The sequence below is a fragment of the Musa acuminata genome, chromosome BXJ2-2 (genome assembly GCF_036884655.1).
Source record: "Musa acuminata AAA Group cultivar baxijiao chromosome BXJ2-2, Cavendish_Baxijiao_AAA, whole genome shotgun sequence".
NCBI lineage: Eukaryota > Viridiplantae > Streptophyta > Magnoliopsida > Zingiberales > Musaceae > Musa > Musa acuminata.
Window position 1 is genome coordinate 28,979,015 of NC_088339.1, and position 16,625 is coordinate 28,995,639.

The following is a 16,625-nucleotide window of genomic DNA, read 5'->3' on the forward strand; positions in this document are numbered from 1 at the left end:
CAACGGTAGGGCTGTTTAGTAGCAGACTCGAGTCCACTGCTGCTTGCTACTATTTATGTGCACGCAGATGGACCCATCCCATCCATCATCCGGCACGGTCGCTTACTCTGCTCGTACGAGGGCAATGGCGGCGGCTCAACTCCTCTCCTGCCCATCTGGTTCCCCCCAAATCTATCGAATCCCTAACGCCTCTACCTTCCACTCTAAACGCTTCCCCCGATTCCCGGCTCGCTCCCGTTCTAGAACCCTAACATTGCAGGCTAGCGCCTCTCGAATCCCCCCTGCCGCGGCCTCCTCTGCTGCTGCTGCTGCTGCCCCCGCAGCGGCGGCGGGTTTCCGCCACTGTTTCTCCAAGGGCGAGGATGGGTTCCTCTACTGTGAGGGCGTCCGCGTCGAAGATGTCATGGAGGCGGTGGAGAGGAGCCCCTTCTACCTCTACAGTAAGGATCAGATCACGAGGAACTTTGAGGCTTACAAGGAGGCCCTTGAGGGATTGAAGTCCGTCGTTGGGTACGCCATCAAGGCTAATAACAATCTCAAGATCTTGGAGCACCTCAAGGGCTTGGGTTGCGGTGCTGTGCTCGTCAGTGGGAACGAGCTCAGGCTTGCCTTGCGAGCCGGATTTGATCCCACCAGGTGAACATGATACCTACTCGCTTGTACCTGCATTTTCTTTACATTATCGGAAGAAGTGGAAGAAAGAGCAAGAAGCTTCATCTTTTGTGTTTCTTATGTTGACCCTGTTGCTGTTCATTCAACGTATTAAATTAGTTTAGCAGTTGTGGTTGTTTTAAGGAAACGAAAGATTGAACATCGAGGAATAGGAGGTTGTTATTACACAATGCAGGCTGAAAGTTGGTCGAAAGATGATCATTTTTGTGGGACATAGGTTTGCCATTGGTGCTGATTCAAAATGTGAGAATGACAGCAAATGAGACTGTGAAGTAATATCATGTGCATGTTGTTAGTCATGAAGACATAAGTGTGTGCAACTGTATGAATCAACTGGTGGTTGTTTCTATGTGGTATCCTGGTAGTCCTGGTTTTTGGTTGTAAGAATGTATAATTTGATATATTGCTTTACTTTTATCGAATTCTAGTGTCTTACTTCTTAAGGCTACATCCGTGATAACCAGGTTTTTCACAAAGGCATATATTTTGGCTTTTTCTCCCCTCTCTTCCTTGGGGACTCTGGCTTCAGGCCCTCAGGGAATGTGCCATGCTGGTTTTTCAGTAAATTGTCCAGATGCCTGTGATGACAGGAGTCATTTACACGTGAACTCTGTTGATATGTGGTTGACAATGTACCACCTAACTTTGTTAATTTTTTATGGCTTTAATGTGGATGGCAGTTGGAGTTTTCATATGCAGTGGTAATTTGTGTATGGCTATGATAATTTGTTCATTGTTTGTAATGCAACCATATCATCAGTAAGGTTCTTTTTTATGCTACAAGTGTATTTCAGTAGGCAACCATCCTTATCAGGTGGGATATATACTGTAGATGAGGGCTATATACAAGCTTTATATTGTGCTGGGTCATGCTTTAAAATTTTTATTTGCAGGATTTGGTTAACTTCGTTATGCTTTATGTGAATATGTTTTCCTTCTGTTTTCAATTTGCAAATTGGATGGTTGATTCATCCATGCGAGTTTAATCTTCTTATTTGGTATTTTGAAGATCAGGTGTATATTCAATGGAAATGGGAAGCTGTTGGAGGACCTTGTTTTAGCTGCTGAAAAAGGAGTTTTTGTGAATGTGGATAGTGAGTTTGACTTGGAAAACATTGTGACCGCAGCAAGAGTCGTAGGAAAGAGAGTCCCTGTTCTGCTCAGGATTAACCCAGATGTAGATCCACAGGTGTGGTGGTTATAATCCATTTGGTTCTATTAGATATTACAAAGTCATCTTGTTAGTATCACTTTAATTTATTTGTTGTTTATGCGCCAGTAAGCTAGCGTTATCCCAGACGCACACTGGGTTTTATCTTTGTAAGTTTTGATGCCTAATATTATTTAACAAATGTAACTGCACATCTTTGAAACCTTCTCTGACCTTCCTGTGAGCTTATGAGCTCATGCTAATCTTCCCTTAATATTTAGCCCTGTTAACAGATTGATGCACCATTTGTGGCTTGGAGTATCATATTTCAGTTGGTATATTCATTTTATGCTGCCCAACCAATCTTTTGGATATAATTTGCTTTTTGTGGTGGTTGATTCTTTTAATATGCACATTCAATCCTTAGTTTTACTTCTGATTTGTTGAGTTTTAGATGTACCTTTTACTACTTTGTCATAAAAGCAATTCTTTTCAATTTTGTTTGCCTCTATCCCTTTAAGATATTGAAGTGTTCTCTGGGAAAATGCAAGCATATGCAAATTCCTGTCTTGCTTCTTCATCCTTTTGGTGTTAAGAATATGATCAAACCATTATGAAGCTTTCATCAAGCAATCTATGATCATCTCCTGAATAAAATGACATGGTTAAATCTGATTCTTAATATAGGCTTCACCATGTGTATTCACAATACATTCAGTCCTTGCAGATGCCACTCGCGTGCAATAATATATGCTGTTAGTATTCAGATTCATCCATGAAATCATTAGTTTCTTTGTGATCTTTTGTATATGGGACACATGATAGAAAAGCTAAGGAACATATTGAGTCTAATTGATCATTCTTGTTCAAGTGGGTGAATTAAGTTTCATCCTGATACTTCTTAAGATAAATGGACTAGCACCTTGACATCGCTGCATTGAATCATTTTGAATCACTTTTCTGTGACCTCACATATCCTAATCATGAATATGATTGTCCATCTCTACTTTGGATACTAAAGTTAGATAACTGCTCCATTTGCATTATTGTATTATAGTCTTGGATTACTTTGGACCTAAAGATTCTTTATCATTTTCATGCAGGTCCATCCTTATGTTGCCACCGGAAACAAGACTTCCAAGTTTGGTATCCGAAATGAAAAACTGCAGTGGTTCCTTGATGCTGTCAAGACACATTCAAGTGAAATCGATCTTGTAGGAGTCCACTGTCATCTTGGATCAACTATTACCAAGGTACTTGATTATTCGTTGACACATTCTCCTAAATTTCTTTTTTTAACTACTCTTAAAAATCCTTTCAAACATGTTAGCTAACGCTGAAGATTTGTACAAAAGCAACTGTTTTATTTTAGAATTGCAGAAATACCATTGACGAGCAAAGCCAAACACACCCTTAATCACTCTCATTGTTACTACTGTATGTAAAAATTTCTTTTTTCATCAAATACTTGAATTAAAATCAGTTTAAGCATGTGAACGAAAGTGGATTCTGGCTGCAGTACCTCTACAATAGAGGAGCATGTAAAGCCCATGACGGAGACCAATGAATATTGTAATTGGGACGTGCACCTGCTATGGTTGTTAAGTTTACTCTGTTCCAGTTGAGAGGCACAATTTATCTGTGAATCTTATATTGAGATATTTGATGGTACTATATATTGGGATGTCATATGAAATTAGAGTTGCATTTTTGTTCACTTATTACCATCAAGGTGCTGAACTTACTATGATTTCATATTGTGATATTTAATTATGCTACTCATCTTCCTTGATCTCTTACTAACACAAAGAAGAATACTGAAGGTTATATTCATTTCTCTGACACTAGGAGTGTTTAACAAAATCAGAAGTTTGAGTTATCTTGCATGCCTATAAAAATCTTAACCATAAAACTCCAAATGTTAGTTTAGTGCTGTCCAGGGTTGCAGCAATTATGAACATTCTTTAGTTTCATGTCAGGTTTTGAAATTTTGATTTATACTCAGGAAAAGTGACTATGGAATATAAGGAACATAATTATGCTAGATATGAAGAAGTACATAATTTTCTGATATGCTTGTGAACATCTGATCTTTTAATTTTGCATATGGTACCCTCTCATCTATAAACAATGACTAGTTTCAATAAAAAAAAATCATTTGTTAAGCTATCACTTACAAAACAAATTAAATATTTTTAATTTATCTCTCACTTGCAAAGATCAATATTCAAGAGTAACACTAAGGATGATATGTTAACCTGTTGATTGAGGAGTTTACATTCGATTTGAAGCTGGCCAGTGTTCTGCAGAACAATTAAAACTGACTTAAACTAGTCATTTTTTTGTTGGAAGCACTAAATTGATGGAAAACGATTCTTTCAATGGAAAATGGTAAAAATTGAATAATCTTTTTTCACATATGTTCTGTGAATTTTTCTTGGCTTTTGGGAACTGATTACTTGCCTTTCTGTCTCAATTCATATGATATTGAACTTTTGCTTCTCATACATTCTGTGAATTTTATTTGATTTTGGTCAATAACATTTACATGGCGCATCAGCATCTTTTGCATTATTAGGCCATCTCTTAATTCCCTCTTTTTGTTTTTGTAATCATGTCTGGTGCCTTTTTTTTTTTCTTTCATCCCCCCTTTGGCTGGAGATAATCAGTTAATTAAATAATAAGTATCATTGGTTAGCTTGCTTTGTAAGCAAACTTCTAAGATCTGGTCAGATGCATTTGGCTTTTCAAAGAAAGGTAATATCTTATGTTATCTGATCTATAATCAATCTGAATGACTAGCAAATGAATGCCATGCATGAAGAATCATATATTGATGGTCTAAGTTGTTAAGGTTTTACCTTGTCTATCTTAGGTGGATATATTTAGAGATGCTGCGATTCTAATGGTGAATTTCATTGACCAAATTCGAGCACAAGGCTTCCAGTTGGAGTACTTGAATATTGGTGGTGGTCTAGGAATTGACTACCATCATACTGGTGCAGTCCTTCCAACACCACTGGATCTCATAAACACTGTGAGCTAAACATATTTAGTTTCTCTCTCAAAACGTGCCTTGTCACTTTTTTAGTTTACATATTCAACAGCAATGAAGCCCGTTATGAATTTAATATCTTGCCTTTGTGCATGTAACTTTTACTTTCTATCTTGGCCCAGAGTGTCCACTTATAAACATTCTGGTCTTGATGCTAAAATGTACTATTTGCTAATTGAAATGCATTCTCCTATGTTCTATTGTAGTTCCTTTGCTGTCTGCAAGACCTTGGCTTTGGGCATTTGGTTTATCAATTACTAATTTTAGTGTATCATTGTAGGTGAGAGAGTTGGTACTTTCTCGGGATCTTACTCTGATCATCGAACCTGGAAGATCACTTATTGCCAATACTTGCTGCTTAGTTAACAGGGTAACTGGTGTTAAAACCAATGGCACAAAAAATTTTATAGTGATTGATGGCAGCATGGCGGAGCTCATCCGACCGAGTCTCTATGGAGCATACCAGGTAATACATGCAAGATCCCTGAATAGGGGTACTATCCTGTCATCATCAATTTCCTTCTTTATGGTTTGATAAACTTCTCTGCAGGATTCTTAAGACATTCTTTGCTCAGTCTGAAACATGCTGTACTGCATTGACAAAGCTTTTATATTTTCATCCTTTTAGAGGAAAAGCAGTTGGATGTCTTTAGCCTTCAAGCATTTTGGCTTTATTACAGTAATAAATATTAATACTGCACCTTTTTCTATCCATTTGTCACTAGATGAAGTTTTGTTTTATGCTAACTACCTTTCATCATTCAGTTATATCTTTGAGAACAGAAACTTAATGTTACATTTATGTGTACACGTTTTGTGGAGGATTTTCTCATAACTAATTTATGGCTTATCTTTTTTTTTTCTTATTCGTTTTGGACTTGCAGATACACTTTTTTATCCATTGTACATATGTTTCACAAGTCCTTTAGCACTGTGCTGAGTTAACCTTAATATGTAAACATAACCTACTTTAAGAAAGTGATAAGCTTTTTATGACACTATTATCTCACACCTGCATAATAAAAGAAAAGATGTTTGAGATGGAACACTTTCTTTTCTGGCTGATAAATTGCCTCCTGTACATAATGTTTCAGCACATAGAGCTGGTTTCTCCACCTCTACCCAATGCTGAAACTTCAACCTTCGATGTTGTGGGGCCTGTATGTGAGTCTGCAGACTTTCTGGGGAAAGATAGAGAGCTTCCTACACCAGCTAAGGTTAGCTATCATTTAGTGGTAGTTTGGCTTTTCTGGTTGTCGCTGACATGGAAGAAAATTCTCAGGGAGCTGGTTTAGTTGTTCACGATGCTGGTGCATATTGTATGAGCATGGCCTCAACCTATAACCTTAAGATGCGACCTCCAGAATATTGGGTATTTGTTCAGTTTTGCCCATTGTTAAACTGTCACATCCTCTTTCCTAGATTACTTCATCAGATATAGGCAGGTTTGTGATTGTTAATCTCAGTACGGCATTTCTGTAGGTGGACGATGGCTCTGTGGTGAAGATTAGGCATGGGGAGACTATTGAGGATTTCGTAAAGTTCTTTGATGGGCTGTAATCTTCAGTCAAAGATTTGCTTGCAATGCATCGATAGGTTGCCTGTGCACTCGTTGGATCCACGACTTGGATTGCATTACAGTTTATCAGTTAAGCACGTTACATATTCTCAACAGAGACATTCAACACGGTGTATTGCGTCAACTCAGTTTCTCTGATGTATCGTTGCAAGCAACAGAAGGTAAGATAGATAAGTGGGAAAAATAACAGAATTTTATGTCAGTTGGTTTGATGTTTGTAGTTGCATTTTTGTCGAGATCGTGATGTTTTGGGCACGTTTGGATCGGTGAGTTATATTTCAGTAAAATACATTGGTGATTTATAAGTTGATCTTTATATTTAAGTGATTTGTTTCATCACGGTTTTTAAGCCTTCTTATACTACTCGTTCTTCGTGAGAACGTGTCGTTGACAAGCTATATAACATGTTTTGATGAATCATCGACTATTATCCATTGTTCTTGCTTAGCTTACTCGATCACTAAGCATTATGACACTGCGTGCATGCCGCTGCTGAATGAAAACAATCGAGAGAGAGAGAAGCATTTATGAGTCGACAATATCCCGCAGTAGTAGTATTAGATAAATGTTTATTTGATATCCCTATATAATCAAAATCAAACGATCGCGAGGGGAGTGATCTCGGGCGGTACGCTTGAGGAGTGAATGCCAACACTATCGATCGGCATGTAATTCGCTTCCTAAGTCGTCCAAACATGCGTTCTCGATATATATGTGTTCTAAACTGGCGGTTCCGCTCGACTCGCCGTGTGTGAGGCAACTGGGCGGAGGAAGAAGGTGGTTCTTCTTCTTCGTGGAGTCCACGCTCGAGAGGAATTGTAAAGCTGTTGGGCTTCTTCCCCCGGCAGAAAGAGGTAACCCTAATCTGATCTTTTGCCTCTTCCGCTGCTGCCTCAGGTTTTATGTATGTTCTGGATGATTCCCTTCGATCTCTTCTTCGTATCTTTAAATGACAAGCGCAAGAAGAGGAACCTCTGATTCAAATGCTTCATATACATCATCGTCGTTGTTATTGTGGTCCAAATTCTTGGGTCAAAAACAAGAAAAGAGGAGAAATGCTTCACATACATCATCGTCCGCCAGATTCAACTCACACTGAGTCGAACCAGAGTCGAGCTAATTTGGCTCTCTGGTTCGATTAAACCAGGTGAGAAGGGTCTACCGCTCAACCCACCCAAACCCCCTCTCCCTCCCAACGCAGCGACGGCGAAACAGTCTCTGGCGACCTCTTGTTGCCGCGGCGTTTCCCTCGGCGAACGGCTGCTGCTGCGTCTTCTACTCCATCGGCGAACGGCGGCGGCATCTTTCCCTCCTGGTTTCTCTCTCCTCTCACTTTTTCCTCCCCCTCGTCCTCCTCCTCCTTCGCCGCACATTCCCTTCGCCCTCCTCCCTCTTCCCCCGTTCATCGCAGCCCCCCCTTCCCTGGTCCCTCTTCCCTCTTTCGTCGCAGCTTCCCCCCTTCGCCGTCACCATCCTCCCCTCGCTTCTCTTCCCTCTTCGCCCCTTCATAGCAGCCCCCTGCCCCCGCTCCCTCCCCCGCCGACTCTGACAGCCACCCTCACCATCCTCGGACTCCTCCTTCGACCCTTAAGGACCCCTCTCCCCCCTTCCCCCTCGTGATAGCTACATGCTGCCCTCCCAACCAACAGTCAGCAGCATGCCTCCCTCTCTTCTCCTTCAGTGTTTCGTTCTCTTTCTCTTTTAATCATGTAATGTTAATCATTGTTAATAATGGTCTATAGTCTACGTATCTGATGATCATTGACTTTCTTGAGGGAAATCGTTGTATATTAAAGGTTAATATTCTTTTATTTTGTCATTTTTATTATTATATTTGGACAATATAGTACTTTGATACTTTAAATGAATGTAATTTGATGTTTTGGTGGTTATATTTGAAATATAAAGTGATATAAAACTCATGTAATTTCTCATTTTTATTTTAGTGCTCATATTTCTTCTTAATTATATTTTTAAAATTTTAATATTTATAAGCATCTCACTTCGCTCCGATGAGCGCCGAGCACCTTGGCACCTTTTACTACAACTTAGTATTATTATATTGTCAAGCTTGATGTCACTCTTAGGGTTTTCTTTGCCATGTCAGTGCTTATTCCAAGTTTTTGTTGAGTTAGTAGTGGGTTTTAAAGTTTTTGTTAGGTATTAGTGACTCGCGATCATAGTTTTTCTGATTGAGAATAGCTTTCAATTCAGATGTTGACAGTCAGGAAGTTCCACCAAGGGGCATTTCCTTTCAGGGTTTTCTCAAAACAGACACGTTAAGTACAATCGGTTCCAAATTTCTGCATTCAACAATTAATGTTGCATTGATACTGTGAACCTCATTCTATCCTCTCCATTCTTGTTTCCTGATTTGTGCATATGTTTTATCTCATTATTATTATGTTCGTCAACTACCTCAAGGCACTTATCATTCTGCACTTAACCCTATTATCAACTTCAGGTGACATCTATTTAACTAGAATTAGTTGGTTTGGCCTTGATGTACTGGGAAGTTGTCAACTAGAGATTGGAGCTTTCGCCAAAGTCACGAGGAGAACCTATTTTCATAGACTTGCGCATATGGCTACTGACATTTATCAGAATGGTTCAAATGGTAATGCACAACATGATCCTCAAAGGACCTATCAAGTGGTTGTTGCTGCTACTCGAGATATGGGTATTGGGAAAGATGGGAATCTGCCTTGGAAGCTCCCGTCAGACCTTAAATTTTTTAAGGAAGTCACAATGACCACTTCAGATCCCTCAAAGAGGAATGCGGTGATAATGGGTAGGAAGACATGGGAAAGTATTTCACCACGGAACAGGCCTCTCCCTGGTCGATTGAATGTCGTGCTGACTCGCTCTGGAAGTTTTGATATTGCAACAGCTGAGAATATCCTTATGTGTGGAAGCTTGAATTCTGCCTTAGAGCTACTAGCAGCCACCCCTTATTGTTTGTCTATTGAGAGAGTGTTTGTCATAGGTGGTGGTCAGGTGCTAAGGTAATTTTTTTTCTTTGCACATTAAAAGAATTCTGTATCTTTCTAGAACATTTGATTTACAGTCCTTGCTACAGGGAAGCGCTTAATGCGCCTGGATGTGAAGCCATTCATTTAACAGATATTGAGACATCCTTCCAATGTGATACTTTCATCCCTCCAGTAGATTGTTCTGTATTTCGGCCATGGTACTCATCCTTTCCATTGTTGGAGAACAGCATTAGATATTCTTTTGTGACATATGTTCGTGTACAAAGCTCAGGTACTGAGCCTCATGCTACACGTGATGGGGAAGTGGTAGATAGTAAGTCAATCAAAGATAAGTTTAAGGTTGAGAGGTTCCTGTTTCTACCTAAGCTTATTTATGAAAGACATGAAGAATATGCATATCTTAGGCTTGTCAAGGATATCATTGCAAATGGTGCTAGAAAGAATGATAGAACAGGGACTGGGACACTATCTAAATTTGGCTGTCAGGTATTTTGTCTGCATCTATTCTCTTTTACATCACCTGCCAATACTCTATTCCCTTTAGGGCCATACAAGAATCCTAACCAGTTGTACCCTATAGATGCGGTTTAATTTGCGGAGATCTTTTCCATTGCTCACAACCAAGGTACTAATAATTCTAACTCATTCCTTGATTCCAATTTGTTTTAGGATATGCCAGTGCTTATCATTTCAAAATTTGAACTATTGACTAATTCAACTGTTGGACTTGTATAATATTTTGATTTGGTTAAGGGAAAGCAAATATTATTAATAATTACCTCTTCAAAATGATATTGCATGGAATTTTTGTAATGCACAATTTGTCCCAAGAGAATTCTTGTATAATTTGAAATAGTTTTGTATTGTCATTTCTATATGTGAAACCTCACAAAGTTCAAAAAAACAGATGAGACCTATACCACCAGTAAAATAACTTTTTTTTTTCTTTGATGATGTGTTCAATTCTACTAATAGTAAAAAAAATAATCAATTGCATTTTCCTTTCTGTTTGGTTCTAGATGATATGTTATTGATTCTGATTGACAATCGGCATATGTTTTTCTCTCAGAGAGTTTTTTGGCGAGGTGTCGTTGAAGAACTCTTGTGGTTTATTAGTGGTTCAACAAATGCAAAGGTGCTGTAAATTAATTACTGCATCAAGAAGAGTTTGTCTTATCTTTGTACATTTACACTAGTATGGTATTGCTACCATAACTTAATTCTTGATCTGGATTATCTTAATAAAAAATTCCTTGCACCAAACAGATTAGGTTCTATTGTTCATGAAGTAAAAGTACATAAAACTTATTGTTAAATAGAAAATTGATCATGCTATTTGACCCGTATACATAGGCAACAATATTTTTCCTCTTTATTGTTTCATCTTTTGTAAGTTAACAATTTGCAACTGTAATAAAGGAAGAGAAAGTAAGTGAAGGAGTTAATTTGCTTGATGGAGCAGAGCAATTAGAATCTGTTTATTAGCTGCAGTACATGTCAAGATCAGGTGAAATGAGTCTAGATTGGAGATCAGAAAAATCAGTTTGATGTAAGTTACGTATATGCTGACCTTTAACACTGGCAAATTGCTTCCTATTACCTCGTGGTGGAAGACAAATAGAGCATGGAGAAAAAATAAAAGTGACTCCTCATTGAAGTAATGTTGTCGCAGATGCTGCCTGGACTACCCATCTAGACCATTTGGCCACTTCCACCATCTACATGTCTGACATTTTGAGTTTCAGACCAAGCAACAACTCTAGCACCTAGATAGGGCATATGAAGCTAACTAGGCCCCTAAGGCCTACTCTCTTTTCTTTCTAAAGCAAACTCTTGTTACAAACACTTTTTACTGGTTGAGGGTAATAGAATTTGACTCAAAAGAGAGACAATATGAAAATATATATAATTTTGAGTAATGTAGCAAGTTCAAGTAGTTTTTGATAACAAGCTAGAGGCCAAAGAAATTGTTTCATCAAAACACACCTGCAAAAGAAATATGAGATGAAATTTACTTAGCAACAGGATACTAATTAGAATGTCTATTATGAAACAATAGATGTTGATAGTCCAATATGAACTAGTGGATGTTAGGAACATTTTAGGAATTTTGAGAATTAATTCAAGATGACTGAATAATGCATAACATATGTGTTTTTGTGAACTCATGAATTATACAAAACGTTTGCACTTTATTTTTATATGCATATATAAATCTATACATGAATTTACTTAGGTTCATTCATGAAAATTTTAGTTTCATAGTAAATTTTGCTATGAATTTACTCTTTTATCCTTTCAGGTTTACTTTTTAGCTAGTTAGAATATCATTCTGCTCAGTATTCTGTTTGCAAATTGGTGTCTGCAAGCATTACTGTTAACTAACTCTGGTTCAACCATCCTTCAGATTTTCCCTTCTGTTGTTATGATCCTTTTTCTGCTGTAAATTTTTCCATTCAAACACTGTTGGTTCCCATTGATGTAGCATGGTTTTGATAGTCTACTTTTACCTTCTGTGCTATGCTGAAACGTAGTTTTCGCTTTTGACCTTGAATAGTTCCTATTAATGGAGCTTTTATCTTCACAGGTTTTGCAGGGAAAAGGCATTCATATATGGGATGGCAATGCATCAAGAGAATACCTTGACAGGCATGGATTTGTAATTCTACTTTGCCTAGATAATTCTCAAGGTTTCAACCTTGCAAATATGATACCTTCATATCTCTGTTTTCAGTGTTGGCTTAACTCACAGGGAGGAAGGAGATCTAGGGCCTGTTTATGGGTTTCAATGGAGGCACTTTGGGGCTGAGTAGGATATCGATCTGAAAATCTGCATAATTATTTATATTTATTTTCTTGCTAGTTTTTCTAACAAAGCGTATATTCTATAGGTACACTGACATGCATGCTGACTATACTGGGGAAGGATTTGATCAATTATCAGCCATAATAGACAAAATTAAGAATGATCCAGATGATCGCCGAATGATTCTTTCAGCTTGGAATCCCTCAGATCTCAAGAAAATGGCTCTTCCTCCTTGTCATATGTTCGCACAAGTTAGTGATCGTTTGACTATTGACAGTTACTGAATTTGTTATGTACAATGCCCCATTTTGGTGGTCAGACTTAGTTGTCTGGGAGTAATCATTTGAAGCATTAATCAAGTACCTGCCAACATGCTTATGCATATTCATAAGTCCTCATCTACTTGTATTAATTGATGTGGTCTCACAGACTTATTATGTGTCCACACATAAGTACTCTTTATCTTTCATCCTGATCCTTAAGTTGGAGTTATTCCTTTTAAAAAAATTAAATTGGAACCCAAGATCGGTAATCTAGATTATATATCTGTTAATTTGCTGACATGATTGGAACCAAAGATGACATGATTATAAAATCAGTTAATTTGCCAGATATGCTCATGTTCCTTTGCAGTGGTGACGGAAATTATTATATACACTACCTACAGAATTGCTCTAGTTACACAATTGAACAACTGTCCTCATTAGTGATTTTAATACTTTCTTTCAATTGATTTTCCAGTTCTACGTGGAGAATGGGGAGCTGTCATGCCAAATGTACCAACGGTCCGCAGACTTGGGTCTTGGTGTCCCATTTAACATCGCATCATATTCCCTTTTAACATGCATGATTGCTCAAGTCTGTGGTATGTTATCTTATACTCTTTTATTTCCTTTCTCTTTACATGAAGATATGTATGTGTCAATGTTTGGTCTCTGTTTCCTGTGGTTGCTCCTTTCTTTCTATAAACATTCATTAAATATATAGGACTGCTGCATTGATTTCAGCAAATTGCTACATATGATTATAAATTTCAGAATTGACTAGCAATTAATATGCACCGGTGGCATGAGAGGATTAGCATGGAGGGTTGGTGTGGCCCATATTTTGTCATGAAGAGCTTATAGATCATAGATGTTTTTCAGAGAATATGATGATGAAAGTTAACAAAGAATAGCAATAGAGTAGAGAACTTGCATAAGAAAGTGAAAAATGGAGAAGCAAAACCACTGGCGGGAAAAAGAAAAGCAAGGGAGGGGGAGGAGAAGGGAAATAGAGGCAGGGGGAAGGTAATATTGTCAGTCTCAATCCAACAATAAAAAATCATAAGAGACAAGTAGGCCTGCAAAACCATCTAGAGTGCGAGAAGAAACATGAAAGTGAATGCAGAAGTGCAGAGAACATTAAATTTAGGTAAAACAGAAAAAGAAAAGAGCAAGAGTTTATATTCATCTGCATTTCTCACCGCTAGTACCACCTGTGAATAATGTTCCTGGTGGTATTCTTCTAGATGACTCTTATCTGGTTGTGTTCTGTTGAATTAGTTAAGATGTATCATCAGTATTAAATTCTTCAAATTCTTTCTGTATAATCTTTGCACCACTTTATGTAATAGAAAAGGAAATAATAAGCCTCAGTTCAGTACAGCTCCATAATTTTTGCCTAAGCTTAGTAATTTATTGTCGTTCCTTTATGATGGACCAACTAGCTTCTGTCTAACTGCAAATAATAAGCCTGTCACAGAATTTTACAATTAGTTTCTGTCCAAGTTGCAATTCTTATCTGAAACCTGCCACCAATTACTGATTCACGGTAAAGTTTTTCTGGTGGTTATCTAGTTGAGGCTTGTCTTATAGTTCTTGTTTCTTATCGAAATTTCGTACCGTATCGAGGTTTCGATATTCGCTCGGTATGGTACAGTACTGTATACCGAACTGTATATTTCGGTATACCGCTCGATATGTATATATATATATATGTATGTATATATATATATATGTATGTATATATGTATGTATGTATGTATATACATATACATATATATATGTATGTATGTATGTATATACATATACATATATATATGTATGTATGTATGTATATACATACATATATATATAAATATATATATATATATGTTAAAAAAAATTGTTTTCGTTGAGACGATGTCACCTCTCTTATAGGATTCTTCTCCCCGCGCGAATGAGAAGTTGCCGACAGACGAGAAGGGAGAGCAGCGCCAATCTCCAGGTTCTCTTCTCCCTTTTCTTTCTTCCTCTTCTCCCTCTTCTTTCTTCTCCCTCGCCCACTGCTCTATTTAGGACGATAACGGGGCGAAAACAATCCCAATCGACGGTACCGCCCAATAGCGGGCGATCCGTATATTGGTCTGGTGGCGGACGGTGGTGGACCGGTACGTTCGAACGGTATCATTCGAAATTAAAAACCTTATTTCTTACTATAATAAACTTACATGGTTCTTTTGTTGAGCAATCTTGGAACCCCATGTTAAGAGTGGTAAGCACAAAAAAAAGGATAATTCAAACTAATACTGGAATCATATAGGTTTTTCCCCCCTATACCTACTTGTTCAATTCAGAGTTTTTTTTTTTTAATGTCAGGCCCAGATGATTTTAGATGTTGACCAAGGTTGTCGTGTCTTGTTACCTCCAACCAACATGATTGTTTGCATGCAGTAATAAGACTAACTCTTGTCAGACTGAATGAGCAGGAGTAGCACGAAGCTGTCCTTTTGTATAAAGTGTATCTATTCTAATGGTCTCGAATCAATTTTTGTTCTACATTGCAGATCTTTTGCCTGGAGATTTTGTCCATGCTATCGGAGATGCTCATGTTTATAGCACTCATGTAAGACCGCTGGAGGAGCAGCTTCAAAAGCAACCAAAACCGTTTCCGGTGAGCATTGCAACAGACAAATTGTTTTCTTAACAGATCAAATAAGGAAAGATCCTACTACATCCTACTCTTTGGAAATAGGTTTTGAAGATGAACCCACTGAAGAAGGACATAGATTCCTTTGTGGCATCAGATTTTGAGCTCGTTGGATATGACCCTCACTGCAAGATAGAAATGAAGATGGCAATTTAGACCCCTGTGCTTTCTCGGCAGTTAGAGGACAGAACAGAGCTTTCTTTTCTCTTCGAGAATCTTTTTGTGCATCAAATTAGTGGTGTGTGGTATCACAAATCTCATTCTCGTTTTGTGGACCGATCAGAGATTGGTGACATTGCTTTGGGTGATTTGATTTGACCAGACAATAGAGACTTTTGATTCAAGGACGAACTACATTCTCGGCAGTAATCTGTGCACGTTCGTTGGCCAATGCATGTCTTATTTTGTGCGGCAGCAACGCAAATTAAAGGGTTTCAGATCATTATCGCTGTGCTTTGCCAACCTTCTTCCCTCGCTGCTGCTTCGCATGGAAAATGGTAGCTTTCCATGGAACAACGTGAGGAGATGGTGCTCATAGTCCTGCTATATCTACCGAAGGAGTTGAGGAGGAATCAATTTGGTTTACGAGAAACGCAATCGTACCCTTTCAGAGATTATTAGTCACCCAAATAAAATACTATGCAAGAGGCGAGCTTAAATCTTATATCTACCCGTTACTCATCATGCACTTGGATTTAGATTTAGCTTTATATATATATATATATATATATATATATATATATATATATATAGCTTGGAAAAATGCGTCGCTATAAAGTGAAGAGAGGGGTAGTATTCAGTCAAAACTGGAGGCACCCATTTTTCCTTTGTTCATATTTAGTGGACTTGTCAGCCGCTACTTCTATCAAGTCGGATGTGGATTGCGTCCTTCCCAACACTCAATCCGTCAGACCATCACTCCTACTCCATCCATCATGTCCGGAAACTTGCCCATCCCCAAATAAATAGATAATGACATAAGAATCCAATTATAATGTTTGGAGGATGGAGGTCGAGGGGTTACGTACCCGTTTCATCAACCATGATGGCACTTTGGGTAGAAAAATCTACCTACCATTTGGGTCTTTCTTCATCAGATCTAGCTTTCCACCGCCTTCCTCCCCCCCTTTTTCTCCTTTCTTTGAGTGTAAATCTCATTCTCTTTTGGCTTTCATGACTCAGGTTTGGGAATACTTTGGCAATCTCACACCACCTTTTGAAATGATGTAGGACAGTGGAGTCACCTCATATGCACAAAGTATCATTTGAGCTTTTAGGGTTAACTCAATATAAGTTTTAACGTTACTCTCAGGAGCAAATCTGTTAAACTCGAACAAATACCACATTAATAATATTTTTATTTAGACACTGAAAAGAGAAACTCGATTCCAACTCATGGGACAGATACATGGTTCCAACTT

General features: G+C 38.1%; 2 protein-coding genes across 6 annotated transcripts; both read left to right on the plus strand.

Annotated features, from left to right (window-relative positions):
* Positions 1-52: 52 nt before the first annotated feature.
* Positions 53-6,792, plus strand: LOC103975560 (probable diaminopimelate decarboxylase, chloroplastic). The gene is made up of 8 exons (XM_009390560.3): positions 53-636; positions 1,687-1,861; positions 2,926-3,075; positions 4,698-4,859; positions 5,158-5,343; positions 5,972-6,094; positions 6,160-6,249; positions 6,360-6,792. The coding sequence occupies exons 1-8, from the start codon at positions 56-58 to the stop codon at positions 6,435-6,437; spliced, it is 1,545 nt and encodes a 514-aa protein (XP_009388835.2). The 5' UTR covers positions 53-55; the 3' UTR covers positions 6,438-6,792.
* A 278-nt stretch (positions 6,793-7,070) lies between these two features.
* On the plus strand, positions 7,071-15,558 carry LOC135583478 (putative bifunctional dihydrofolate reductase-thymidylate synthase). 5 transcript variants are annotated; one of them, XM_009390557.3, is made up of 12 exons: positions 7,071-7,310; positions 8,671-8,734; positions 8,921-9,461; positions 9,536-9,935; positions 10,030-10,074; positions 10,519-10,584; positions 12,037-12,098; positions 12,184-12,258; positions 12,341-12,506; positions 12,997-13,120; positions 15,062-15,168; positions 15,250-15,558. In XM_009390557.3, the coding sequence occupies exons 2-12, from the start codon at positions 8,671-8,673 to the stop codon at positions 15,358-15,360; spliced, it is 1,761 nt and encodes a 586-aa protein (XP_009388832.2). In that variant the 5' UTR covers positions 7,071-7,310; the 3' UTR covers positions 15,361-15,558. The 5 variants fall into 5 exon arrangements, 4 of the variants coding, with proteins under 4 accessions (XP_009388832.2, XP_009388831.2, XP_064952522.1 ...); XR_010484587.1 differs by lacking the exon at positions 8,671-8,734 and adding an exon at positions 14,436-14,502 and having other exon boundaries at positions 7,073-7,310; positions 15,250-15,271; XM_065096450.1 differs by lacking the exon at positions 7,071-7,310 and adding an exon at positions 7,468-7,771.
* The last annotated feature ends 1,067 nt before the right edge of the window (positions 15,559-16,625 follow it).

Bases quoted from the DNA above. Each gene is read 5' to 3' on its own strand.
- LOC135583478 (XM_009390556.3), top strand. From the start codon at position 7,169: ATGTGTTCTAAACTGGCGGTTCCGCTCGACTCGCCGTGTGTGAGGCAA. The intron at 12,099-12,183 runs GCATGGATTTGT...CTCTGTTTTCAG, and splicing joins TCAAGAGAATACCTTGACAG to TGTTGGCTTAACTCACAGGG. The intron at 12,507-12,996 runs GTTAGTGATCGT...TTGATTTTCCAG, and splicing joins CTTGTCATATGTTCGCACAA to TTCTACGTGGAGAATGGGGA.
- LOC103975560 (XM_009390560.3), top strand. From the start codon at position 56: ATGTGCACGCAGATGGACCCATCCCATCCATCATCCGGCACGGTCGCT. The intron at 637-1,686 runs GTGAACATGATA...TTTGAAGATCAG, and splicing joins GCCGGATTTGATCCCACCAG to GTGTATATTCAATGGAAATG. The intron at 6,095-6,159 runs GTTAGCTATCAT...GAAAATTCTCAG, and splicing joins AGCTTCCTACACCAGCTAAG to GGAGCTGGTTTAGTTGTTCA.